The 26328-nt window shown below is 32.3% G+C and overlaps 1 protein-coding gene and 3 pseudogenes across 2 annotated transcripts; 3 read left to right on the forward strand and 1 right to left on the reverse strand.

Moving 5' to 3' along the window:
- Positions 1-3850: 3850 nt before the first annotated feature.
- On the reverse strand, positions 3851-6113 carry LOC147943996 (putative oxidoreductase At1g06690, chloroplastic). Its single transcript, XM_087450297.1, has 9 exons — positions 5673-6113; positions 5429-5513; positions 5230-5346; positions 5049-5113; positions 4860-4948; positions 4701-4780; positions 4500-4611; positions 4274-4393; positions 3851-4179 (listed from the first exon to the last, which is right to left on the reverse strand). Exons 1-9 carry the CDS (start codon positions 5977-5979, stop codon positions 3994-3996), a joined length of 1161 nt encoding a protein of 386 aa, XP_087306423.1. The 5' UTR covers positions 5980-6113; the 3' UTR covers positions 3851-3993.
- Positions 6114-9011: 2898 nt separating this feature from the next.
- LOC104759897 (pentatricopeptide repeat-containing protein At4g21705, mitochondrial-like) lies at positions 9012-10560 on the forward strand (annotated as a pseudogene).
- A 455-nt stretch (positions 10561-11015) lies between these two features.
- LOC104759896 (F-box/LRR-repeat protein At1g48400 pseudogene) lies at positions 11016-11816 on the forward strand (annotated as a pseudogene).
- An 8561-nt stretch (positions 11817-20377) lies between these two features.
- LOC147943997 (cytochrome P450 94C1 pseudogene) lies at positions 20378-22160 on the forward strand (annotated as a pseudogene). The gene has a single exon (XR_015557120.1). The product of XR_015557120.1 is annotated as a cytochrome P450 94C1 pseudogene (transcript).
- The last annotated feature ends 4168 nt before the right edge of the window (positions 22161-26328 follow it).

The raw sequence follows: 26328 nt of genomic DNA on the forward strand, positions 1-26328 counted from the left end.
GGGTCAAGGAAGGGTAAGAAGTACGAAACAAAGCAAAGTCCTCCAGCAAATTCGAGAAAGCGGGCCAATCGTCCGGCGTCTGCACCATCGCAACTAACTCTGCACAGTCCGTCATTGTAAACGCTTTTAAAAACCTTGTAAATGCTTTTAAAAAGCTTGTAAATGCTTTTAAAAGGTTTTTAAACATCTTGTAAACGCTTTTAAAAACTTTTTAAAAGCATTTACAAAGTGTTTAAAAACCTTTTAAAACCCTTTTAAAAATCTTATAAAAACTTTTATAAGGTTTTTAAAAACATTGTAAAAGCGTTTACAAGGTGTTTAAAAACCTTTTAAAAATAATTTTAAAAACCATTTGAAAACCTTTTAAAAACCTTTTAAAAACCTTTTAAAACCTTTTAAAAATCTTGTAAAAGCGTTTACAAGTTGTTTAAAAAACCTGTTAAAACTCTTTAAAAAATCTCGTAAAAGCCTTTACAAGGTGTTAAGGCTTTTATAAGGTAAAAACCTTATAAAACCTTTTAAAAACCTTGTAAATTTTTTTTGGTGGGAAAAATTTTGGCGGAAAAATTTTTTTGTCGAAATTTTTTATCAAAATTTTTTTGACAAAAAAACTTTTGGCGGGAAGTTTTTTTCGAAAAATTTTGGGTGGGAAAATAGGTCGGAAATTTTTTGGCGGGAAAATTTTGTTTTTCTTTTTATTGAATAAAAAAATTTTCATCTAAGGGTAAAATGGTCATTAAAAATTAAAAGAGCGCAAAAATAAAAATGGCCAGAAAAGAGGGTATTTTTGAAAAGGATATATCAAAAGGGGCATTTTTAACAAATTCTCTAAAATTTTTTCAAAAGTTAATATGTTTATGTAAATTAGAGCATATGGGTACATATTATGCCTATATTCTTATTTCATTTTTTGGGGATTATTAAATTTATTTTCAATTTCATCTTTTTCTTCCGATTTTCAGGATAGCATAAAAAAGTTAAAGTAAAAATAATGAATTTATCTGAATTTTTGACTAGTTTATGGAAAAGTATTAAAATTATATCGTTTGAGATTACAATATATTAAACAAATATTTAAGATCAATATTTTCAAATATGAGATAATATTAGTTTGCATTTTTCTGATAATTATTTTGTATTAACTGTTAATATTGAAATAATGCACAAATTATTTTGGATATGACAATTATAAGTCATACCCATCAGGATTAGTACATCTAATTTTAGTATGATGTCATATACAATTAAATTGTTTTGTGAGATGAAATGTATGAACTCTATTCGGTTTTTTATATAAAAATCAAATAAAAACTACAATTAAAAAAAAATCACATATTTTATTTTTATCCGCATTATTTATGCGAGCCTAATCTAGTTATACATATAATTTACAAGTCTATAAAAGTCTATACGCGAGCCTAAACTAACAAAAAAAATCAAAAAATACATATATTTCTTATCTGTCATTGGTCAATTAGTTTTTGACATAAATAAAACCTTTTTAATTCAGTTGGTATGGATATTAATTATTAACTAATAAACCATGAATGTGGAAGTTCAAAATAACACTATATGATATATTAAGTATATAACACTAATTTAATTGAACAGAAATTGTATATATATAGTTGTAATGTTGATTTTCTTTTTTACATTTACAATTATATAGTGTTAAATTTGAAGATACACGCGATCATTTGTGTTTTAAACAATCTACATATACCCCTAAAATAACAGTCGATCACATGTATTATCAAAGTTGTCACAAATAGTACTTGATCGCGTGTATAGTCAAATTTGTCACAAATAGTATATAGCTATTTTGATATACAATAAAATGGAATTAATTATTTATATAATTTACAATGGACGTCTCCAAGAGAATAGAGAGTTACATTCGTTTTTCTTATCTTTTTTTATATACGGTCAATTAAGTCTTGAAAGAATTTAAATCTTAGTATAGTTCCAAAAAAAATCATTGCTCAAAATCAAATCATATAATTGGACTACAAAGATTATTCACACAACTAGACAATCTCAAAAAATGTTGGTATTTGTATGAAGTCTATTTGCTCCATTAAAAACCTTCTCAAAAGTTAATTATTCTTCTAAACTATCATAACCAAGAAGTTTGTTTATGATATTCAAGAAGTGTGTTTGTTTATGAAAATTTAGAATGAATACTTATTTGAAGATTCACACTCAATCTGTGGGATGTTGAGAGTGTAAAAATATCTCACAACTATGATCCGAGACTTTGTTATGCCTAATTTACAATTATTTTTTACTAGGCAAAGATTAGACAAAATGGTAAGGGAAATGGTTGTTGGCAACCGATTGACAAATAATTAATCCTTAGGATCTATCTTCGAATAATTTTAAAACATCTAATTATTTCAGACATATACCCATCTAATAATCTATTTCTAGAGAAATATTTGTAGAGAAAATTGTTGTGAGTGATTAATTTATATAAGTGACTAGTTCAATACAAGTATGTTTGATATAAGGTGGAATTTCAAAATGCTCATTTCGCATACCACTTTTCAAAAATGTTCATTTCTCATACCACTTTTCAAAAATGTTCATTTTTCATACCAATTTTCAAAAATGTCATATTTCTAAAACTTTATCCAAAATATTTCTAAAAATTTGAGATATACTCAATTAAGTAACCTTATAAAATCATATACAAACTACCTTTGTACATGTATAAAATCTATAAATACTTTATAAAAACATTATAAATGCTTTGTAAAACCTTTTACAATATCTTGTGAAACCTTTTAATCTTATACAACCTTACACATACTTGGATCAAGTTTCCAAGTAGCAGTTATCATCAAGAATTACATTCTAAACCTTATTATTTAAAAAAAAAAAAAATAGATAGGTAAAAAGAGCATTTTTTGGATTGGGCGTTACAACCACCACCACCATATTGATAATTTAAGGAAGAGGTGGGAAAATCTAGCTGTGTAACTAGTCTGGTGGTGAAACCCTCGGTGACTCAAACCCAGCTACATTGATAAGGTTGGTCTAGTGATTCAACATAAGAAGAGAGTGGTGACGTGGCCAATGAGTGGTTGTGGTTGAAGAGAAGCTCTAATTCTCTTAGAGGGTTTGCAGTTGAGAAGTATCTGAAGTATAAATAAGGGAGAGGAGTGTCGAGGGAGGGGGATGCTTAATCAGTGTGTAAACCCATCAAGTGATGTGCTTGGGAGACGATCAATGTTGATCGTTGCATAACAGATTTGAGTATTGTTTGTAATTGTTTTGAGTTCCCAATCTCTATAACTCTCGTTGATTTCTAAGTAAATATAAGGTGTTCTTCTCTTTGATTGAGTTTAGATCATCAAGGATCTACCATACATGTAATCCTTTTTTTCCTTAATCTTTTTTTCATAGCTATCTTGGTCGTGTCCCTTGAATAATTAGTAAACAAGTATTTCAATAACAAGTGGTATGCTTCTCAGTTTTCCTTTTAATCAACACAATTGAAGTTTTAAGATTTATGTTTACTTGCATCAAACATGTATACTGTGCAGAGCTGTCTCCTTGCTCTCATCAGCTAAAACTACCTTACAACAAAGTTGTATACCTAGAAAACTAATCGCCCTTCAAGTTCTACTGCTGTATCAAGCATAGAATATGCATGATCAGCAGGTGAATACATAGTATACCATGAAAAGTTAGAGATTCTAACATGGAATCGAAGTGTTCACTAATGCATATTAAGATTACTAAAAGCCAGAAAAAGTTGTAGACTAAGAGACAGATATCTTATATGTAACTTTGTGTTTTTATGCAAGAATTATCTTTGTCTCATCAAACACGTTGACAAGAAAAATAAAGCCAGAAAAGTTATCTTTGTCTCATCAAACACGTTGAATACATTTTAATTATCTTTGTCTCATTACTCTACACATAAAAGTGTAATTACATGAGTTGATTGATATTGTATACAGTATAAATTACATACTACCATGCACATCATATACGTCGGTATTCGTCTCCACAGTCGCCAATCACTTGGAGAAGATCTTTACCTTTCTTGGTAACCTCTTGTATGCTGTTAACATCTTCTTCATCCAATACCAGTGAGAATATAGCATTTGCATCTTCTATGTGTTCCGCTAAACCGAGTCTCACCCCAATCATTGATCCAGCGACCCCTTGCTGAGATGAGATCCCCATTTTCCAGACAAATCAACAAACCAGACTGGCCTTAAGGCTAAAAAATAATCGATGTGATGCGAAAAAGAACAGATACCTGATCTAGTACATATCTCACGGCCACTGTCGGAATAGAGACTCCATGTTTTGTGGCTACAGTCTTCATTGTTCGAAGTAAACCTTGGAATAGATTCCACCCTCCCCATGCATCAACCATCTGTAATGTAACCCACAAGAAAAAACTTAAAACAGTAGAAACCATATCTAAACTAATAAAATGAGAACTGCCATTGGGTCAATCTGTAGAGGATTTGAACTCTTACTCTTTTGTACTTTTGGAGAGACGGAGTATTCAAGCGAGGGCCAGCAAAAGGGATTGTTAGATTGGTATCAAGAAACTTCTCTGACAGGAGACCACCCATTACTGTCCCATATCTACATCCAACAAAGACCAACGTGTCTGGTTAAGTAAGTCAGTTGTAAAACGAAAGAAGTCAAACAAGAATTTTATAGAGTATAATTACGTTATAAGTTTGACGCCTGTAAGCTCGCAGAGCTGAGCCATTCTCTGTTGAGGACGCATGTCTACAATGGAATGTTGCACCTTGAAAGAATTTACACAGAGAGTCAGAGATATACAAAACAAAAGAGTCTGAATAAAGACACATCGGGTTGGCCTTCACCTGATTGCTAACGACAGGGATTCCATTCTCTAAGATTTTCTGAAGTCTCTCTGTGTCAAAATTTGTCAAAGCAATTGTCTTGATTTTACCTGCAAGCAACTCAATGCTGCAGTTTAAGCAGCCGAATAGATAAACAAAAAAAGACAATCACAACAAAGGAGAAAGATAGATATCCCCCTCTCTTCTTACCTTCTTCTTTAAGGTCAGTGAGATGTTTCAGTGCATCAAGATAGCCGTCATTCGCATAATCCCACCTATTCCAAATTACTACAGATTAGATGATAATAGGTAACAATTGTCACTACAGAAACTTCTTAACATTATAAGTTTTATATTAGCAAGAAGATATGACACAACAACAACAACACACCAGTGAAACTGAAGCATGTCAAGAGCAGCCACATCCATTCTCTTCCGCGATATATCAATGTTCTGACGAACATAGCTACTTGTCATCTTTATTGGAGGAGGCACCCATTTCGTCAAACTACACCATCAAAAATAACCTAATCGTTTAATCATTCTACCATATCTCTACTACATTTCTGCAAGATATTTTACTTGCTTACCCTTTAATCTTTTCCAAATACTCTGGTGGACGTTCTCGACGAACTCTATTGACAAAAATGCCGTAAAGATCTTCAGCAGGACCATCTACACATAAGAGAAACAAACTAAGCACAACTTTATTTTACTAATCTCCCACACAAAACCTTTCAAGTCGATTCTTCTGTGACCAAAACACAATTCTATAACTAATCTCCACACAAAGTCTATTCTGAAAGATTCAATTTCAGTTGTTAAGCTACTTACAGTGATCAGCCATATCAAAGGTAGAGAGACCAGCATCGGCGTATCGAAGCATCGCATCAACGGCGTCGTTTCGGTCAATCTTACCCCAACCTCCACTCGTCTGCCACATTCCGTTGAGAACTCTGCATATCTCCAGTGAATCGTTCCCGTTCTTCAGCTTTACCCACCGTTCAGCTTCCGCCGTCTCAACTGAGCATTTCACGGAGCTGGAAAAGATTCTACGGGGAGAAACATTCCGGTAAAGCCAGTTCGATGATGCTGTAGTCGCTAGGTTCGTGGCGATAACGGAATGTACGGTCACAGGCATCGTCTCTCTCAGTCTCTCTCTCTCTCTCTCTCTCTTCTCTCTGTCTCTGCAGACTGCAGAGAGATAACAAGTCTGTGGCTCGTGGGCCTCTATTGCCTTTCAAGCCCAAATTTTATTTTGATCACTTTCACTCCAATCTTAAAAGTGCTGATTTTTGTTATTTTATTTCTTTAAGACTGTAAAAAGGGGTAAGAAATCAAGAAAGTCTACTAAAATTACCTTTTTTTTTTACTTTCTTTGTTTTTACCATTTTATCAATCTTAAAAGTAAAATAAAAACAGAACTCTTAAGTTTTTAATTTTATAAAATTATCTTTGTTTAGAAATTGGGAAGTGGATAGTTTTTGAATGTATAATTTGCAAATTAGGTTTTTTTTTTTTGTCTTTGCCTTTGCTTGTAGGATAGTTTAGTATAGTATTCCCTCTGTTCCATTTTATTAGATTTTTTTAGCTAAAAGCACAATGTTTAAGAAACTACAAATGTTTTGTTATGTTTAACAAAAAAAATATTATTAAATATTTATTCAAAAAAGTTAACTAATAGAAAAAAGGATTGGAGAATACAAATGGTCAAACATACTTGATAAACATAAATAATGCATTGAGGTTTTAAAAAGGCTTATAAAATGGAATAAAAATAAAATGCTAAAAGATCTTACAATTTGGAACAGAGGAAATACTAGAGAGTGTATAGTTTGTATATCTCTATCACCAGTAAAATATAAGAATTTTTATATGTAATGTTTTTTTTGTATGAATATAAAATTTATTCACCCAAAAAACTGTTTTACAATGAATGCATCTTGAACCTAAAAGTTTTTATATAAAATCGACTATATATCCTCTATATCTTTCCATTCAAGCTTCTTGAATAGTCCCTCTATTTATGTAGTTTTAGTATGATGTGTATCATAGAATCTTGAGATATCGCATCCAAAGCATTGTCCCAACTATTTTAAAATGTTAAATCTCGAAACTAAAAAAAATTGGTGTGGTATATTCATATAATAACTTATGAACAATAAGAACTAGCGTGTGCTTGTTTGTCTGGTTAGCCTATATACTTTTGTAAGCCAAATCATTAATGACCTCTATTCCTGAAATAAAATCACCATGTCATGCTTTGATTGTACATCTATACTTCATTTCATAATTTTTTTTGGTATGGAATAAATCAATAAATGATGATATTCTTCCTAAAGTAGTAAGTTTTTTGTTTTGTTTAATTTTATGTTATACGATTAATTTCTTAATTTTATTCATCAGTTTAGTTAGATAGATACATATCTATATATATTTATACATTGATCTAACCTATCTGAAAAAGAAAAGTACAAAAAAAAAAATCCATTTCAGGAAATTTTAATGGTTTGGTTTAGTTGATTATTTAAAAGATGTGGTATTTAAGAAGGTGTAACAGTGGCTGATAAAAGAATGAGTATATTGACTTTCAAAATATATTACCCAAAATATATTATTTGACGATATTTGTTTACACTTCTTTGTGTACTCTGTTTATCATAACAGAAAATTTTAAACATTTTAACTTTTTAAGTTATTATTATTATTTAGTTTTAAAACTGCTACTAGAAATTGCGAAATATTTGCCTAGAAAAAACAATTCTTTTAGATAGACTATTAACTACTGTTTGAATTACCATAGACGAATTCTAAATATGTCGACTGGACGAAACGAAGCGAATTGTAGACATCAGTTTAAAGTTTGCAAGTGGAAATGGGAACCAAACTTCTTCTTTTTGTTTGTTTGTTTTCGTCGCAGCTTTAAAAGTATAGTTTCTGACTCACCCAAGTAACGACTTAAAACATCATCAACTTGAAACTGCCAGCTCAGTGCATGAGAGACGCTTGTCGACATGCAAATTGCATAAACCAATGTCCCAGTTGCGATTTATATGCCTTTGAAACACTTCACCACTTGCTAACTTCACACGGTCCTTAAAACTCACGTGTTTCTTTGTACCAAGCACGTGTTTTATTGTACATATTATTTTTATTTTTTTGAATCGTACTATCTTTTTTTTTTTTTTCGCATTGAATCGTACTATCTTTTAACTCTCAAGTAGTAAGAAATACTGTACTAGTAGTAAGTAGTAACGAAACAAAGTTACCAATTTTCTTTTGTTTTGGTATAACAATATTTTTTTTTCCAACACAAGTATCATCCATATCTTGTCGAAAAATCTATATATATAAAGTTACATTTTTTTCTCTTCTAATGAAGCCACCTCAGCATTCCTTCTCAAATATTTTGGGTTTTTCGGATTGGACTTGGCCCAAATTTTTGCAGAGAAAATTTAGGCCCACATGTTTTTCTATTATATGGATTTAACCTATTTTTGCCTCTTCTCCGTGCTGTCGACGACGCTCCATCTTCACCGGTTGCTCTTCTTCTTAACTCATGATCCATGGTGTTTCACCCTTTGATCTTCCATCTTCTCTAAATTAATGGACAGTCCACTACTTCTTCCTTAAATTGTCGTAAATCCTTCTGTTATATAAACCAATCTCTTACAATGTTTTTGAGAAATGAAGTAGAAAAAAAAACCTCAAGAGCATGACCAAATCGTTTATACGTCATCAACTTCTTAATCATTCCACGAAGGTCTTCTTTACTGGTGTAGTTCCCTTCTCCAAGCCATTCGTCAAGTACAGGAACAATTGAAATATTAAGATCTCCAAGAGGCGAGATCCTTTTGTAAAGATCAAACTTTCCCATAGAAGAAGATCCATATCCACGAGAAAGCATTCTCCTTTGTATACCCAACAGGAGATTGACTCCATTGTTGAGTTTGTTGCAGAACCACATAGGAAAGAAGAAGGAACAAGGTATTGTGAATCTTTATCAAAGGTTTTAGCTTTTAAGTTGCAATTGTCACTCATATCATAAGTCATAACCCTTCAAAAAACAATTAAAACATGTCGCTGCTAAGATTGAACTGCAGACCTTTATGTTTTATTTTCATTTTGTAAATAATTTTCCAAGCTTTCAGAGAGGTTTCGTCGTCTCTGTCGCCGGAATCAATGAATATACTGAGGCGATTACCGGCGAATTGGATAGCGAGCAGATACTACTACACCAACAGAGTTAAAAAGACGACACTTTACTCCAAAATCAGTCCTTTAGGAGACCCTAAATCAAGTGTATACCAAAAACTCTAAAATTGGGTTCAATGCGGCAAGAAGGTCTCTGTTGCTGAGCTTATTCGCATCGTTCACGCAAACGCTTCCTCCACGCTCTCGAGGTCAGTAATTTTATAGAAATCTAGCATCTTTCTCTCTTTTACCTGCCGAATTAAAATCTTAGGGGTTTAACTATATTATGCAGGTTTCGAAATGGATGAACGAGACTGGTGTATGTGTGTGTTCTTACCAACAGAACACGCGGTTCATCTTGATCTCATTGGTAGAGTTCATGGATTCGTTACCGCGGAAGAGTACTTCGAGAACCTCAACGAACAGTACAAGAACGATAAGACTTACGAAGCGCTTTTGAATTGTTACGTTAGGCAGCAGAACGTTGACAAGGCTCAGTTTCATTTTCAGAAGATGAAGGAGATGGGTTTCGCTTCTTCCTCTCTTATTTACAACTACATCATGTGTCTTGACACTAATCTCGGTCAGCACGAGAAAGTTCCCAGGGTTTTAGAGGAGATGAAGGAATATAATGTTGCTCGGGATAATTACAGTTTCAGGATATGTATTAATGCTTTTGGTTCCATGTCTGATCTCGTGAGGATTGGTGTGATCTTGCAAGATATGGAGAGAGAACCGGATGTGACAATCGACTGGAACACTATATCTTGCTGCCAAGTTCTATATCGATGGTGGTGATCGTGATAAGGCGATTGAGCTTCTGAGAATGTCGGAACATAGACTGGAGAATAAGGATGGTGAAGGTTACAATCATCTCATTACTCTGTATACTAGGTTAGGAAACAAGTTAGAGGTATTAAGGCTATGGGGTTTGGTGAAAGAAGCTTGTAAGAGGAGAATAAATCAGGACTATCTAACTGTGTTGCTGTCGCTTGTGAAGATTGATGATCTTAAAGAAGCTGAGGAAGTACTAACGGAATGGGAATTATCCGGGAACTGTTACGATTTCCGAGTCCCTAACACTGTGATTCGTGGGTATACTGGGAAATGTATGGAGGAAAAGGCAGAAGCAATGCTTGAGGATCTAGCGAGGAGAGGGAAAGCTACTACACCTGATTCTTGGGGACTTGTGGCTATTGCTTATGCTGAAAAGGGTGTTTTAGATAATGCTTTTAAGTGTATGAAAACTGCTTTGGGTATAGAAGTGGGTAACAGGAAATGAAGACCTGGGTTGAAGCTGGTTTTGAGTTGGCTAGAGGACGAAGGAAGCTTGAGAGAAGTAGAAAGCTTTGTTGCATCTCTTAGGAATTGTATCGGTGTGAACAGACATATGTATCATGCTCATCTTAAGGCTGATATACGAGAAGGTGGAAGTAACATTGATATCTTGTTACAGCGCATGAAAGACGACAAAGTTGAAAGAGATGAAGAAACCACACTGATTCTTAGCACAAGAAGCTCATGCTGAAAATTTTTCTTTTTCTTGATGTATTACCAAATATTTCGTATGAGAAGTCTATGGCTAAAAGATATTTATAACAAATGTGATCACCAATTTTATTTGGTAGCTAAACTCCAATATAACCCAAGAAAAAAGATAGAAAAAGTATTAAACCTGAAACTGGAAACTAAACAATTTTATAAAAGTAAGCAAAGCAGCGTCTCTAAAAACAAATCCATAGCTTTTGGTAAGTTTTTCTTTTGTTTAGTTCTCAAAATTATGTTATCTTTCTGAATAACCCTCGGACTTTGCCTTTTGGTTCTGGAAAGGGGGTTCGTTTAAAGATTCGAACTTTGGGCTTTATTGTTTTGGATTCAGGTCGATAGGAGGAAAGTAGAGAACTTAGCGATCATCCAGTTTTAGTGGCGTGTAGGTTGTTAGGTTAGGTAGGTAGAGAAATAAAGCAAGCCCTAATAAAATTAATGGCGGGTAGAGATTTGATAAGCAATTTGCCAGATGAGATTCTTGGCAAAATCCTGTCTTTACTTCCGACAAAAGTGGCAGCTTCCACATCGGTTCTGTCCAAGAGGTGGAGCAAGGAGAATCTGCTGCTTCTTGTAGACACCCTTTGTTTTGATGACTCGGTGGTTGTGTATCCCAGCGAGGAAGAAGAAACTACTGGTCCACATCTCTTCTCTGATTTCGTAGATAAAACACTTGCTCTTCTGATCACCAAAACCAATTCTCACATCAACAAGTTATCTCTGTCGTCTCTGTGTCGTCTGCGCCACAAAGAATACTATCATTGTCTCAACCGTTGGATATTGACTGCATTGGAACACCCTTATTTATTGGGACTACACTTGTACGCACCTCACACTCTTTTTTCTGGTATTTGTATCGAAACCAAGTTGTTCATGAGTAACACACTCGTGAAGCTCACGTTATCTGGTGCATATGATCTTGAGGCCGAGCGTGTGTTTCTCCCAGCCCTCAAATCACTTTCTCTCTTATCAACTTCGATTGGTCATGACTACTACTCTCTCCTCATCCATGGCTGCCTTGTGCTCGAAGAATTATACATACGTGATGGTGATTGTCCCGACTCTTCTGCTGGTTGCGGTACGGACGTGGAGAGTGCATCCATCAAGCGACTTGTGATTTTTTCCATTCTTCCCTATGACCAACCGGCTCACCGCCGAATCGTTTTTTTCGAAGCACCAAGCCTTGTGTACCTTGACTATTCTAGCTATGTCTCCAACCAGTATGAGGTTGCTCCCTAAGAAACCAAGATACTTTTTCAATTTCAAAATCTTTGATTTGTTTTCCGAAAGATAATTAATACCTAATCGAATCAAGCAAAGCAATCCGTTGATGCTGGATCAAGAGAGAAATCAGTTGGATTTAAGATAGAGGTCAGTTTATCCGATTTATATTCTCTGTAATTAGCTTTAGTTAGATTATTACCCATGTAATAAAATTAGAAATTGTTTAAATTTGTTCAGTAGAAATTGTGGCTACAATCTAATAGTTATTTAAAATTTTCAATACAAAATTTGTCAGTTCCCTAATTTAAAGGATTATGAACCGTAGTGAAATTAATAATTCAATCACGATAGTTTGATAAATTTGTAATTCTCTTATTGTATAATCACGCTATATACACAAATTTAGCTTCACAACTCCGTCTCTTTGGTTCACAACTTATATGTTTCTTCTTGACATGTATATATCTGTAGGACATAATATGTTTGTTTGGTGCTTTGAATGATAGCGTGGATATATGCAACCTCCTCTTATAAAAAACATAAGTTGTAATCTATATATGATCAAATTTCTTTATTGTTTATAGTTAATTCGGTTATGTTCTTGCTTGAGTTCATAAATATTTGTATTTAGATCATAGTTGTTAAACAAAATTAACTTTAAAGAGAATAAATCATAAATCCAGAAATCACTTCAAATATAAGCAAATATCTCTTGAAACAGAAACATAAAAATGCAAACTAAAGTTTTTAAATAAAACTTAAACTTTCAAATCGGAGAGCACCACATGTGTCTTATTGAAAATTTAAAACCAATCTTTCTTCAATCATTTTCATCATCTTCAGAACCTTGGGTTTACTCAAGCCTGCATAATAGTTTTGTACAAAGTTAATCAATTGTTCTTTCATTATTTATGTCATATAGTAGAAATGAAAGTATATGTATTACCTCTTCTTAAAATCTTCGACCTCTGCAATTGGTGGTTTAAAATAAATCTTTGAAACTCCTGGTGTAGAATACAATTTCATTCTTTTACCTAAAAATACAAGAAGTATATAAGTTTAAACGATTACAGTAGTATTATAAGAATTAGGTTGATTTACTATTAAATATACCTCTAAATACTAATGTACAATATCATTAGCAGTTGTATTATAAACATTCGGCTGGTTTATCATTTAATATAGACCTAAATACTAATGTAGCATAACATTAATCATAAAGTTTTATTATATTACCACCACTTTGGTATTTGACATGCCAAAATTGGAGGACTGCAACAACATGATAATATCCTGTGCTCCACCAATTATTGGTATGTCAAGTCCACTATAGTTTACACCAAAACATGCCTTAGTATGAAATTAATTTAAGCACATCAACAAATTCATATGCGCAAAATCAATGAGAAAGTTAACAAACCTCAAATCTCTTAGAGAAAACTGTAAGATCCTAATCATCTCATGTGGCATCTCGGCATTTGGATCATGTAGATTAAAGAGAGGTTCCACATTCATGACTTCACCCATTATGTCTGTTAAAAAAACCAAATATTTGTATAAAATTATTGATTATTTGTATAAAACCAAATACCGGATAAAGTCAGTTATTGGGATTTCTACGGAGGGTGGTATGGGCTCTTACTTGGGTATTCCTGAGAACCTTCAAGGTTCGAAAACTAAGGTTTTTAGCTATGTTAAGGATCGGCTAGATGATCGTGTAAATGGCTGGTCTGCCAAATGTTTGTCGAAGGGTGGCAAGGAAATTATGATTAAATCCGTGGCGTTGGCTTTACCTACCCATGTTATGTCGTGTTTTAAGCTTCCTCAGGAACTAACATCTAAATTGACAAGTGCAATTTCCACTTTCTGGTGGAAATCAAATGATAAAGCTCGTGGTATGCATTGGGTTGCATGGGATAAATTATGTGCAGATAAAGCTGAAGGGGGACTGGGTTTCCGAGCTCTAGAACAATTTAATGAGGCTATGTTGGCCAAACAATTTTGGCGTCTCATTCACTACCCACAGTCTTTAATGGCTCGGGTGATGAAAAGTCGATATTTCAGGAACAAACACCCTCTTATGGCACAAAAACCATATAATCCGTCCTTTGCTTGGAGAAGTATTTATTCCATTAAGGGTTTGGTGGAGCAGGGGGCTCGTTGGGCGGTAGGCTCTGGCCATTCCATTTCGGTTTGGCGAGATCCATGGATACCGGATGTTTGCCCTAGACCGGCGAATGGTCGAGGGAGGTTATGGCTCCCCAGTTTAATGGTTAATCATTTAATTAACCCGGAGACTAAGGATTGGCATTTACCTACTTTGGAGGAGTTTTTCGATCCGGGGGATATTCAACTAATTCGGAGTATGCCAGTTAGTAGAACTACTCAACCGGATAGATTAATATGGCATTATACTAAATCGGGGAAATATTCAGTCAGATCGGGATACCGATTGGCTAGGGAATTATTAAAGGATGTTGAATTTGGGCCGACGTGTATGGCTTTACGGGCTCATTTTTGGAAACTTGATGTACCCTTCAAGATCCAACATTTTTTCTGGCAGATTGGCTCGGGTACTCTACCTGTGTTGGAGCGTCTCGCATATCGGGGTGTTCGGTGTGATACCGTGTGTAAGAGATGCGATTCGGCGGTGGAAACTATAAACCATGCGCTCTTTGAGTGTCCTAGGTCTCGATGTATTTGGGAGGTGTCGCCTTTACGGCTGGATCAAGGGGGCTTTCCATACACATCGATTTATGCGAATTTAGATTTCATTTTTTGGCGGGCATCTTCGCAATCTGGGGCTTCGGATGTGGGCATTCAACTTCCCTGGATTATTTGGTCCATTTGGAAAGATAGGAATAAAAAGGTTTTCCAGGGTATTGAGGGTGAACCTCTAGGGATTTTGAATCAGGCGACTACGGATAAATTATTGTGGGAGGAGGCCAAATCTTACTCAGTGAATTATCTGGTCCCCCCGTCTTTTACGGAGGATAGGGGATCCTCTCCCCGATGCCAAGTGGATGGTTCTTGGAAAAGTACAGACCCCTACCAGGGTTTGGGCTGGTGGTGCTGCAGTGGAGAGCTTACAACAATCCTGTTGGGAGCACGGAGTCATCGTCGGAGTCCTTCTCCTCTACATGCAGAACTACAAGCGTTGATCTGGGCTATGGAGTCTTTACTGGTGGCTGGAGTCGATTGTCAGGTTTTTGAGACGGATAGTGTGGAGTTAACGGCGATGGTGCAGGCACCGGAAGACTGGCCGACTTTCTCTAATCTGCTGGAGGATTTCTCATTGCTTTGAAGTTCCTTTCCCTCCTTCTCCCTCTCCAGGATTCCTCGCGATGACAATGTCAGGGCCGATTGCCTCGCTCGATCTTCACGAACCCTACCTTCAGTTTCTACCTTTGTAAACTCGTATCCTCCTGTTTGGGCAACCAATCATGGAGTTCTCTTTTAATTTTAATATAGTTTGGTTGAAAAAAAAAAAAAAAAAATTATTGATTACAGAAAGAAAAAATATATATAAAAATGTACAAATAGGATTATATATTAAAAAATATATCTAATGGGAGATTTCTCACAGCATGATATCCTTCGAAAACTCTATCAAACCTTTCGAGATCAAAAAAGTGATTGTTGGAAATCACTGCTGAGTTCTCAACGGTGGTTTCATTGATGAACATGATCCTGTAATCACAATCAGTGTGCTTAAGCTGTCGGTCATTGTAACAGACATAAAAAGTTGAAAATATTTTCCAATCATTTTCTTCTATTTGATGATCAAATGTTTCAAACAAATCTTCAGTAATCGTTGTTTCAATCTTGTCACCCTATATCAAATGAACAAAAAACAATTACTTAAACATATGTTGCTAATTGTTAAACTAATCTAAATGATATTAACAGGTAAATATCTATATAATTACAAATGCATCACACATAATTAGTTGAATTGTAGCATCGTCCTGAGTAACTTTCCTCCACTTCCTTAACACCTTCACTTGAATCTTCCAGCCAGATCTCCATGAATGTAGATCTTTAACTCTATCATATTCACCCATTTTTCGTGAAAAATTTTATAAATATTTTCGGAAAAAAAATCTGAAGAAGATATCTTCACAAATGACATGTATTGCTTTCTTTTATAGGCAAAAACCAGATACTAAGCGTTACAACGTTTTGTTACTAATAAATACAAAAGTGAGAAAACGTTAAAATTTAAAATGACAAAACCAACTTTTACTGTTGAAAAATGGCATGCATAAGTTTAGTCAATGCATTCACTTTAAACTAACAAAATCAGTAGACGTTATAATAAAAAAGGAAAAAACCATCTGAAACAGTTATAAAAAATGGCATGCATAGGTTTAGTAACTGTAATTATATTTAAAACTTATGTATTTCTCTTTTTCATTTTAGTTTGCAACTATTTGACAGATATATATATATAGATTTAAATTAATTTAATCTACCATTATATATATATTTTTTTCAATTTTCGTCATAATGCATGATGTGCTAATGTGTGAAAGAAAAGATAAAAAGAAGAGAGAAAACGATTCTCCTGAGTTTTAGAGATTTCTAGCCTTTTCTTGAAAAATATGAAAAACCAAAAAAACACACAAAATGATCTCAATTTTTTTTAGGAAAAACAGCATACTAAATTATACTTACTGCAAAACCTATTTGTATATAAAATATCCAACAAAACAACATAAGCAACCAAAATCAAATACAACAACAAACGTAACCAAAAAAAAAATACACAACAAAATTCAGAATACACCTTAATCTAACTACCGCGCGTAACGCGGATCAATTGCTAGTATAATTATAAATGCTGCTAACGAAGATGTAAATTCTGACTGTAATGTCGATAAGATTCTGGTATGATAGGAAGGACTTCGGTAACTATTTTTTTAACTTTTTTAGTATACTATTATTTTTTACTATCCAACTACTAATATTGAATTAGTTGATAGTTTTAGTGATAGTTATTTTATAATAAAAAAATTGATGGTTAACAACAAAACAACTATAATTATATGAAGAGAAGTATATAGTTCAAAATAACTAGTTGCTTGTTCAGTGGTTCGGGTCTTCTATATAACTTAAATTATTATTGATCATGATAAATATTAAAATATCAAAGTTTTTCATTCCTTACACTTAGTTTTGAGTTTCAATTCAAGATATCTTATATTAGTCACCTTTTTTAAAAAAAAAATTACTAAGAAGGGTTATTGGGTTCTATCATTTTAATGGATTTGAAAACCTAAACAAAGAGTCATGTGTTTTTCAATCATTGATTTTTAAAAAAAAATTATTAAAATTATGTGTTATTGGTTCCATAATTTATAAATATTTGTTAAAATCCAATGTTATTTGTTAAATGATTTGTTTTGGATTTCAAAATCTATATTATGTTTTAATTGGATTTGAAAAAAAAAAGGATTCAAATTCAAGGATAAAGCATGTTGTTTCAAAATCAATGTATATTTTTTTCTTCACAAATTTTATAATTCTATATATATATTTAGAAATCAATCATTCAAGCCCTTGAGTTATCATAAAATATCTTTTGATTTCACTCAAATAGTCGCGGATTAGATTGACTATGTGTTCACTAAACTAATAGTAATTGAAAACAAGTTGCCATAAAGATGCTAGGCTAATTTGAAATTGCTTTTAAGAGTATCACTGTGAAACATTTTCTCGCAACAATTAACATAATATATTCACTTATTATTTGAAAGAATGTAATGTAATGAATTTGTCTATAATTTCATTGTATTTTGTACATTTAAAAATACCAATAGTATAATAAATTCTCAAGTTCACTTTATTTTCGAGAAATTCCAAAAACAGTTTGGATGATATTGGCCATTAATAGTTTGGTGTAATTTGGCATTTTCTTTGAGTAGTAAGGAGGTTAGAAAATTGGCATGAGTATAGGTTGGTTGGGGTTTTGTAACTGTTTTGGAAATGAACTAGCAAAATGCATGAATAAGTTTTCGCACGCGTGTTAAGGGCATCTCCATCCCCACTCTATTTTAGAGTCAAATCTCTATTAGACCATGTGCAACAGCGTACACTTGAACCGTCCTTCGGTTTTTGATGTTTTTAAATAAATAAAAAAAAGCCCAATATCGAAGAATCGTTCCTTCAAATGGGACGATCTTTGCTGTGTCCTTCGTTACACGTGGCAGCATCTGTGTGGTTGGTGTTGTTTGGGTTTTTAATTTTTTTTTTTTTTTGGGTTTTTAATTTTATGGATTGAATAAAATGTTTTTAATATTTAATGTTTTAATTGTATGTTTTGTTTTTTTTTCAAGTTTTTGTAACTTTGTAATTTTCTTATGCTTTTAATGTTAATGTTATATGTTTTATTTTAATTAAAACTTTAATATGTTTTTACTTATTAATTTAAATAATTATTTTTTAATTAAAAATATTGTTATTTTATTCAGGGGACCAACTGTGAGGGACACCAATGTTCATACCAAACTTAAGAAACTCTGAAAATAATCTTATTATATTTGAGGGACCAAAATGTGTCCTACACCAATGCTCATGCTCTTATAGAGCAACATTTGCTTCAACCCTACTATATATTTTACTATAAAATATAGAAAATGATAGGATTGCTCTCTATATAGAGCAACTCTATTGTCACTTCTATTTTTTTACACTAACTCTATTTTAGAGTTGAGAATAGAGTAATACATTGGAATAAAACAATGTTCTATTTTTTAGTTACTCTATTTTTTCTAGAAATATACATTGAAGATGGTCTAACAAACTCAAAAGCCAACAAAACTACTGAAAGTTTACATTGTAATTTTAAACATTAAAAACTAAAATAAAATATAGTCACATCAAATAAAAAAGTTAAGATAAATGTTATGTTTTCTATTTTTTCTCGATTAATACAGTAGAAGATTTATTACATTACCATATTTACAACAAATTACTAACTTATCCATGTTACAGACCGATCAATCTTGAAATCTCCATTTTTAGTTAAGTTGGTTGTTATGGGTAGCGATTTGTTGATGTTGTTTATTAATTAAGTGCTTTTTTTTAATATAAACTCTTCTATCATTTGATTAAGAAAGACAACAATATAATAAAGAGTTTTGCTCTATATCATTTTCTAGTTTTTACATAATATCAAAGTAAACGTTCCTCGTAGATCTAAGTTAATGCTTCCACATTAAAATTTTCGTGACCAAACAACAAAACTGATTCTAATTAGAATTAAGAAAAAAAAACAAATAAAAATCCAAAGCAAAACCTGTTGAAATTTAGTGGTTGTTCTAACCCGACATTGTTCTTGATATCTATCTTGGTGGCATGAACCGACCAATTTTAAAGTCTGGTTCTCCTTGGCGACGACTCTTTTCTTTATACCATGACGTTATCCATCTTTGTGAACTGATATATAGATGGTTTAAAGGTATCTTAAAAACAATTTCCAATGGTTTTTCCTATTTTTTTATAATAAAGAAACTCTATAATTGAATTGAATTTTACTCCAATCTATTTCTATTATCACCTTTAAAATAAAAATATAACAATTTATATTTTAGAGATGATAATAGATGTGAGTTTAAGCAAATTTGACTCTAAAATAGAGATTACTATGTTTTTTATAGAAAAAAATATAGAGATCTGCATTTGTCTCCAATCTCCAGTTTTACCCTAGCTTTTAATTTTCTGTTTACACAAAGACTCAATTTTGTAAATATTCTTTTTTGAATTAAAAATTTTACTTTTAAAAATTTATATTTATTCTTAATAATAGTAAACGTATATTTTATACCTTTAATTTGGTTGATAAAAAAACCTGTAATAAGGTTTTAAAACTATATTTAAAATATTTAAAAAATGGCTAAATAGTAAACTAATTTTTGCATGCCCCAATAAAAATCTAAATGTATAAAATGACCATGTATATTTTATTAGATTATGTAATGATTTTGGACTTTTCCCACGAAAAAACACAACAATGACTCAGTGAGTACCACTATTTTCCAAAATAAAATGCCTTTTTATAAAGTAGCACCATATTTTACTCTGCGTAACCATGTTTATAGTAATATTTCTTTTTTTTAAAAACAGCACCTAAATGTAGTAAATTATAGTCATTTACTTAATCAACTCTCACAAAATTATAGCCATGTATGATGTAGCAATATTACCCAACAAAATAATGCAATACATATAATCTATGATTGACAAAGTCTTATGTCATATCATATGCAAAACAACTAAAGAATCTTTTTGTCGACGTAAAATAAGGTACTTCATGTCGACAACATAAACAAAGGTTGTGTAAACCTGTTGGCTGCAAAATAACGAATCTTAAAACATCAAAAAATATCGTAATCACTGATTACTTCAATTTTTTTTTTTTTTTTGAGTATTCTACGCTGGTCCTAGAAATGTTTTTTGAAACTAAAATAAAATAAATAAAAAACGCACATTTACAAATGAAAGAACAGAACACATGTCTGCCCACAATAAAATGATTTAAAAAAAAAAAAAAGAATCTTCTATTTAATCGACTCAAACGTTTTCTCGTATAACACACAAACTCATCTCTCTCTCTCTCCTCTTTCCCTCTCTCTCACCTTCTCTTCAACAATGTTACTAATCATATCTTTCATCATCGTCTCAATCATCTTCTTCGTAACATTCTCACTCTTCCACATACTCTTCCTTCAAAAGCTACGTTACTGCAACTGCGAGATCTGTCATGCTTACCTCACTTCAAGCTGGAGAAAAGACTTCGTCAACCTCAGCGACTGGTACACTCACCTCCTCCGGCGATCTCCGACGTCTACGATCAAAGTCCACGTTCTCAACAGCGTGGTCACGGCGAATCCATCGAACGTCGAACATATCCTCAAAACCCATTTCCACAACTACCCGAAAGGCAAACAGTTCTCCGTTATACTCGGTGATCTCTTAGGCCGTGGAATCTTCAACTCCGATGGCGACACGTGGCGGTTCCAGAGGAAACTCGCGAGTTTGGAACTCGGGAGTGTTTCCGTGAGAGTGTTCGCTCATGAGATTGTTAGGAACGAGATCGAGACACGTCTTGTTCCGATCCTGACATCGTTCTCGGACAGTCTCGGTTCGGTTCTGGATCTGCAAGATGTGTTTAGAAGATTCTCCTTTGATACGATTAGTAAACTGTCGTTTGGGTTTGACCCGGATTGTCTCCGGTTACCTCTACCGACATCGGAATTCGCCGTGGCTTTCGATACGGCGTCGACATTATCGGCGAAACGAGCTTTAGCTCCGTTTCCTCTGTTATGGAAACTCAAAAGGTTCTTTAGGATTGGTTCTGAGAAAAAGCTTAAAGAATCGATCGATGTGATAAACCGGTTAGCTGGTGATTTGATCAAGCAAAGGAGATTAACCGGTTTAGTTGGTAACAACGATTTGATATCTAGATTCATGGCGGTTGTGGCGGAGGATGATGATGAGTATCTCCGAGACATCGTCGTGAGTTTTCTATTGGCTGGGAGGGATACGGTAGCTTCCGGTTTAACCGGATTTTTCTGGTTATTGACACGTCATCCGAAAGTAGAAAACCGGATCCGGGAAGAGTTAGACAGGGTCATGGGGACCGGTTTTGGCTCGGTCACTGCCGGTTATGATGAAATGAGAGATATGAATTATTTGCATGCGACGCTATACGAGAGCATGAGATTGTATCCGCCGGTTCAATTCGACTCCAAATTCGCTTTGAACGATGACGTTTTGTCTGATGGTACGTTTGTGAAACGAGGGACTAGAGTGACGTACCATGCTTACGCAATGGGTCGGATGGGTCGGATCTGGGGACCGGATTACGAAGAGTTTAAACCAGAGAGGTGGTTGGATAACCAAGGTAAATTCCGTCCCGAAAATCCGGTTAAGTACCCGGTTTTTCAGGCCGGAGCTAGGGTTTGTGTGGGGAAAGAAATGGCCATCATGGAGATGAAATCCATAGCGGTGGCGATCATTAGGAGGTTCGAAACACGGGTCGCTGGTCCCGAGTCCACCGATATGCTACGGTTTGCGCCTGGTCTAACCGCGATGGTTAACGGTGGATTACCTGTTATGATCCAAGAAAGGACTTAGGTTCATAAAGTCAATATATGTATAATAATACCACTTTATAAAAAACATAGATATATATATATATATTAAAAAATATATATATATATATATATAGAGTCTGTTTATAAACTGACCAATTATTGTTAACATGTAAACACAAATGTTGACAACATCTATGTGTATCATTATCTCTTATTTAATTTAGCAAGAAAAGCCAAGTGGGTCTAAAATTTCTTCGAATCTCAATTGTATAATGCTTGAATTTAATATGATTACGGAAGTGACCAAAAATGACGTTCAGATTTATGTACATTTTATATTGTTATAGTATTTGACACGACGGTTTGTGCTAAGATTGCTTGATTCACACGAATGTGTGTATGTGTAAACGAATGTAGTGATCACTGATTACTATTGCGGATTAGAGAATCTGGATTTTTATTGGATGATTACGTCGATAAGAATTTTTTACTGTAACCATTTTGAAAAAAAAAGATTCATGTATATTGTGTAATCTTGTGTCTCTTTTCATCTTGTGTAATGTAGAGATTGTAAAATGATTATTTGATTTGATATTTTCGGTTAACACTTACTAAAACAATACAATTACACAATACATTTCTTTTTATTAGACATTTGTTCGGTTAAATAATGTCAACGAATCACTTATGTTATGTGTATATTATATTAAACGAATCATTTAAATACTCTTCTGTTCAGCTTATTTGTTAGTCTTTTGAGAAGGTTTTTTTAATCTTCTATAAATCTGATCTTACGATAACTGTCTTGATCATCCAATATAAATTGGAATTAGTTTGTCGACTAGCTGCCACAAACGATAAAGAAAGTAAGTGGGATTATTCAAAGACATCATAAGATACAACATATCTTTCATTTTATATACTATATACAGTTTGGGACATGTTTTCTTATTCAACCTTTTTCTCATTGAGAAAGGGATCTGACTCATATTACTAAAAACATTTTCTTTATTAAGACCTTTTTTCTCATCTTGATTCAGTTTTTTGTTTTCTCTTTTTAGAAAGACATAATCTACTTTTTGTCACTGGAAATATGAAGAGTTTTATTTTTTTTACCTTGACTTGAATTTTTCTTTCTTTTTAGAAAGACACAACACAGTCTATCTTCTCTTGCAATGTAACAAATAAGCTACAAAATAGACTATGTAGATGATTATTCCTTTTTAGGTCAGAGACCCATTTTTCTCTTTTTTTTTAGGTCCGACATCAATTTCCACATATTTGTTTTCTATTTGTAGATGATTATTCTTTCAATGGCTGGACTCACACAAAAGAAAGTCTCACAACAATATTAATTAAAAGACAAATGTATGGTAAAATGTTAATTTAAAACAGACTGTAGTATTAATTTTTTGTTTATGGTTTTTTAAAAATAAAGTAATTGTGAGTTGCCAACAACAATAATGTAATATTAAGAAGAAAAACTACAATAAAAATTATTCAGATTATAAACATGACTTTTTAAAACCATAATTAAACTACAAGATACAATAAAATTAAAAATTAATTTGGATGTTGATTTATATAAAATATTTGAGCCTCCCTTACAAAAATTAATGGATCTAATTAAATCATTTAAAAAATAAAAGATGATTTCGTCAAATATAAGAAAAAAAAAATTTTGTATTACATAACGTAAACAAAATTTGAATTACTACTATTTCCTTGCTTATGAACATTTTATAAATAATCAGTTTAAAGGTTTTGATATATGAAATATATATTTGATATATATAAAATATATATATATATAAACATATATATATAATTCAGAATCCACATATTATAATTATAATAAAATATTGGGGCATTCTCAAAAATGCCCCTTTTTCCATATCTCTTTTTAAAAATACCCCTTCATGTTGACCATTTTTAAAACTACTCCTCTTTATATACAAAATGACTAAATTACCCTTTTTGAGTGACAGCAAGAATGTACAGTCATCAAAATCGAAAATATTTTCCCGCCAAAAAAATTTCCCGCCAAAATCGAAAATTTTTCCCGAAAAAATTATTTTTTCCCGCCAAAAAAAAAATTTTCCCGTCAAAATCGAAAAATTTTCCCGCCAAAAATATTGAAATTTATACCTTTTAAAAACCTTGTAAATGCTTTTAAAAAACTTTTAAAAGCGTTTACAAGGTTTTTTAAAAACCTTGTAAACGCTTTTAAAAAGCTTGTAAATGCTTTAAAAGGTTTTTAAACACCTTGTAAACACTTTTAAAAACTTTTTAAAAGCATTTAAAAGGTGTTTAAAAACCTTTTAAAAATTTTATAAAAACTTTTACAAGGTTTTTAAAAACATTGTAAAAGAGTTTAGAAGGTGTTTAAAAACCTTTTAAAAATCCTTTTAAAAACCATTTGAAAACCTTTTAAAAACCTTTTAAAAACCTTTTAAAAAACTTGTAAAAGCGTTTACAAGTTGTTTAAAAAACCTTTTAAAACTTTTTAAAAAATCTTGTAAAAGCCTTTACAAGGTGTTTATAAGGCTTTTATAAGGTAGAAACCTTATAAAACCTTTTAAAAACCTTGTAAATTTTTTTTGGCGGGAAAAATTTTGGCGGGAAAATTTTTTTGAAAATTTTTTTATCAAAAGTTTTTTGGCAAAAAAATTTTTGGCGGGAAAATTTTTTTGAAAATTTTTTGGCGGGAAAATATGTCGGAAATTTTTTGGCGGGAAAATTTTGTTTTTCTTTTTATTGAATAAAATAATTTTCATCTAAGGGTAAAATGGTCATTAAAAATTAAAAGAGGGCATAAATAAAAATGGCCAGAAAAGAGGGTATTTTTGAAAAGGGGTATATCAAAAGGGGCATTTTTAACAAATTCTCTAAAATATTACACTTATAAATTGACTACTAGTACTAAGTTTTGGTCATGTAAATTACTTCCAAATCACGATTAAACACACACATATACATATATAGGTATATATATATATATATGTTGAAGTTGTTTTGGTGCCCATAGTATGATTAGATAGTTTTAAGATGAGGTGGTATCTAATGAAATATTTTATAACGTGAAACATATAATAATATTACATCCTCTTTTTAATAAAAGGGAAGTACATGACTTATTTTTGGTAGACCATATAATAGTTATATAGGTCATTAGTTGGTTATAGAATTGACATATTAATAATTTAAGTATAACATTTGATAATATTTTGATATTTACGGGTCTACTTTGATTACTGTTAGATCTTATATCGCTTATTTATTCAATTATTCATAATTAATTATTAATAATAACAATAGCAATGAATCCACTTTAAACCTAATCGGAAATAATAATAGCATTTGAAGGAATAAAAGATGATATACACAAATGAAACAAAATACTTTAACTCGAGAAATCTTCCAAGTTCGGTAACCCTAAACATAAAAACTGTGATTTTTATTAAACTAAACAATATTTCGATCTTACCTAACAATATATATCCTACTTCTATATATTGTTTAAGGAAATTTAACAAATTTAAATATCTCCCGACTTAAATAGGATTAACTCTAGAGACCCCTTTGACGGTCAAAAAAATTCAAAATTAAAAATACCACTTACACATAGTCTACACAACTTTTTATAATAGATATATGAGTCCAGTCAGTACATAATTTTTTTTAGGCTATATAATAGATATATGAGTCATTAATTGGTTATAAAATTAAAACATCAATCATTTTAGTTGTATTTAAGTGTATCATTTGTATAATTTACCTTTGCGGGTTTGCTTGATAATCGGGATTCGAGATCGAGATTTATAGGGTTCGCTTGATAATCAAGATTTATAGGGTTCGCTTGGTAATCAAGATTTTTTTTTTTTCAAACATTGGGTCACAACTGGTCGGCCTATTAGCCAAATTCCTACATTCGTAGGAGCCGGGACTCCATCCCGGGTGTGATAGTGCCTTCTACAAATGGACTTACCTCCTGCCACTGCACTAAGGTCACTTCACTGGTAATCAAAATTTATAGGGTTTACATTTTGCCATTTTAATAAATATCATATCTAAAAGTTATTATTTGTAATATCACAATTTAAAGTTATATGTACTTCTTTCCTCAGAAACAAATGCATATCTTAATTACATATTCTATTATTATTCACCAATTAAAATGTAGTTAGTTTTATAATAAAATAAGATAAACTTATAATTCGGTTTAAATGTAAAATATCAAGGTTATATGATGATATTGTTTAATGCTAAAAATATATCAAATAAAAATATTTAAATTTGTCGTATAAAATAAAATTTAATCCGTGCTATAGTACGGGTACTAATCTAGTTGTGTACTAATGAGCTAGTAAGCGTACAACTTTTTATCTAGTATTTTCTTAGTTGTCTTTTGTTTTTTTGGTAAGTTT

This window comes from Camelina sativa, chromosome 5 (genome assembly GCF_030686135.1).
Source record: "Camelina sativa cultivar CO46 ecotype springtype chromosome 5, ASM3068613v1".
NCBI lineage: Eukaryota > Viridiplantae > Streptophyta > Magnoliopsida > Brassicales > Brassicaceae > Camelina > Camelina sativa.

Excerpts from the sequence above, each read along its gene's own strand:
- LOC147943996 (XM_087450297.1), bottom strand. The coding sequence starts at position 5,979 with ATGCCTGTGACCGTACATTCCGTTATCGCCACGAACCTAGCGACTACA. Across the intron at positions 5,514-5,672 it reads CTTTGATATGGCTGATCACT|ATGGTCCTGCTGAAGATCTT; the intron begins GTAAGTAGCTTA and ends TCTTATGTGTAG. Across the intron at positions 4,781-4,859 it reads TCCCTGTCGTTAGCAATCAG|GTGCAACATTCCATTGTAGA; the intron begins GTGAAGGCCAAC and ends AATTCTTTCAAG.